The sequence below is a fragment of the Scyliorhinus canicula genome, chromosome 17 (genome assembly GCF_902713615.1).
Source record: "Scyliorhinus canicula chromosome 17, sScyCan1.1, whole genome shotgun sequence".
NCBI lineage: Eukaryota > Metazoa > Chordata > Chondrichthyes > Carcharhiniformes > Scyliorhinidae > Scyliorhinus > Scyliorhinus canicula.
This window is the reverse complement of record NC_052162.1, coordinates 119,649,727-119,651,457: the sequence shown is the minus strand read 5'-3', so window position 1 is coordinate 119,651,457 and position 1,731 is coordinate 119,649,727. Positions and strand designations below refer to the sequence as shown.

The 1,731-nt window shown below is 52.2% G+C and overlaps 1 protein-coding gene across 1 annotated transcript in view; it reads right to left on the bottom strand.

Annotated features, from left to right (window-relative positions):
- Window positions 1-718: 718 nt before the first annotated feature.
- The window catches only part of LOC119951772 (zinc finger protein 729-like), a 112,614-nt gene continuing 111,601 nt past the window's right edge, over window positions 719-1,731 (bottom strand). The window contains exon 5 of the mRNA XM_038775111.1: window positions 719-1,727. Coding sequence (XP_038631039.1) covers window positions 1,314-1,727 — 414 coding nt within the window. The 3' untranslated portion in view covers window positions 719-1,313. The remainder of the gene's footprint in view (window positions 1,728-1,731) is intronic.

Genomic DNA, 1,731 nt, shown 5'->3' with positions numbered 1-1,731 from the left:
ACTTTTTATAGAACTCCGCTGGGTACCCATCCAGTCCCGGGCCCTTACCTGCCTGCATGGCCTTCAGACCCTCCACTATCTCTTCCAACCCAATCGGGGCCCCCAGTCCTTCTACCAGCTCCCCATCCACCTTCGGGAATGTCAGCCCCTCCAGGAAGTGCCTCATCCCCTCCGGCCCCTGCAGGGGGTTCTGACCTGTACAACCTGCTGTAAAAATCCCAAAACGTCTTACTAACCCCTACCGAGTCCCCAACTAAGTTCCCATCCCCGTCGATAACTTTCCCTATTTCTCTAGCTGCCTCCCTCTTTCTGAGCTGCTGTGCAAGCATCATACTGGCCTTCTCACAATGCTCCCCTCGCCTTTCTGAGCTGTTCCACTGCCCTCCCTGTGGGTAACAAGCTAAACTCCGCATGTAGTCTCCGTCGTTCCCTTAAATGCCCTTTCTCTGGAGTCTCCACGTACCTCCTGTCGACTTGTAGGATCTCTCTCACCAGTCGGTCTGTTTCTGCCCTGTCTATCCGGTCACTGTGAGCCAGGATCGAGATCAGCTCTCCTCTCACCACTGCCTTCAGCGCTTCCCAGAGCACTGCTGCTGAGACCTCCCCCGTATCATTCACCTGCGGGTAATGCAGCATGAATTTCCTCAGCCTCTCACACACCGCTTCGTTCGCCAACAGCCCCACATCCAACCTCCATTGCGGGCGCTAATTGCTATCTTTACTCACCTGCAGGTCAACCCAGTGTGGAGCTTGGTCCGAGATTGTAATCGCCGAATACCCCGTGTCCACCACCCCTGCCAGCAAGGCCCTACCCAAAACAAAGAAATCGATCCGAGAGTATACCTTATGTATGTGGGAGTAGAAAGAAAACTCCTTCACCGTCGGCTGCCTAAATCTCCATGGATCCACCCCCCTCATCTGCTCCATGAACCCTTTCAGTTCCTTTGCCATTGCTGGTACCCTGCCCGTTTTCAAGCATGATTGATCCTTTAATACAGTTATTGATTGATCAATAACTGTATTAAAGACCCCTCCCATGATCACTTTGTGCGAGTCCAGGTTCTATTTCTCTTTATCAGTTTCTTGGTCCTCCATTGCTAAATTCTAAAACAAGTTCCCAGTCCTCAGACTCACTACTATTTTGGCCACTTTATGAGCCTCTTCCTTTGATCTAATGGAATATTTTCTTGTTCGCCGCGGTTGCATCACTTTTCCTGTCTCAGATTCCCTGAGAGAGAAAGAGAAGAGAGAACGAAATGCAGCCCTGGATGTAATTGAAGCAGAAACAATAACAGCAGAATCCGTCACTGTGATCAACTGTGAACCTGTTGGTGTCTCAGCAGGGACGAGAAAACACAGAATCCCTTCCCACACTGGGAGCAGGTGAACGGCCTCTCCCCGGTGTGAACTCGTTGATGTCTCCGCAGGTCAGATGACTGAGTGAATCCCTTCCCACACTGAGAGCAGGTGAACGGCCTCTCCCCAGTGTGAACTCGCTGGTGTGTCAGCAGGGTGGATAAGTAAGTGAATCCCTTCTCACACTGATAGCAGGTGAACGGCCTCTCCCCGGTGTGAACTCGTTGATGTCTCCGCAGGTCAGATGTCTGAGTGAATCCCTTCTCACACTCAGAGCAGGTGAACGGCCTCTCCCCAGTGTGAACTCGCTGGTGTCTCCGCAGGCTGCTTGACTGAGTGAATCCCTTCCCACACTCGGAGCAGGTGAACGTCTTC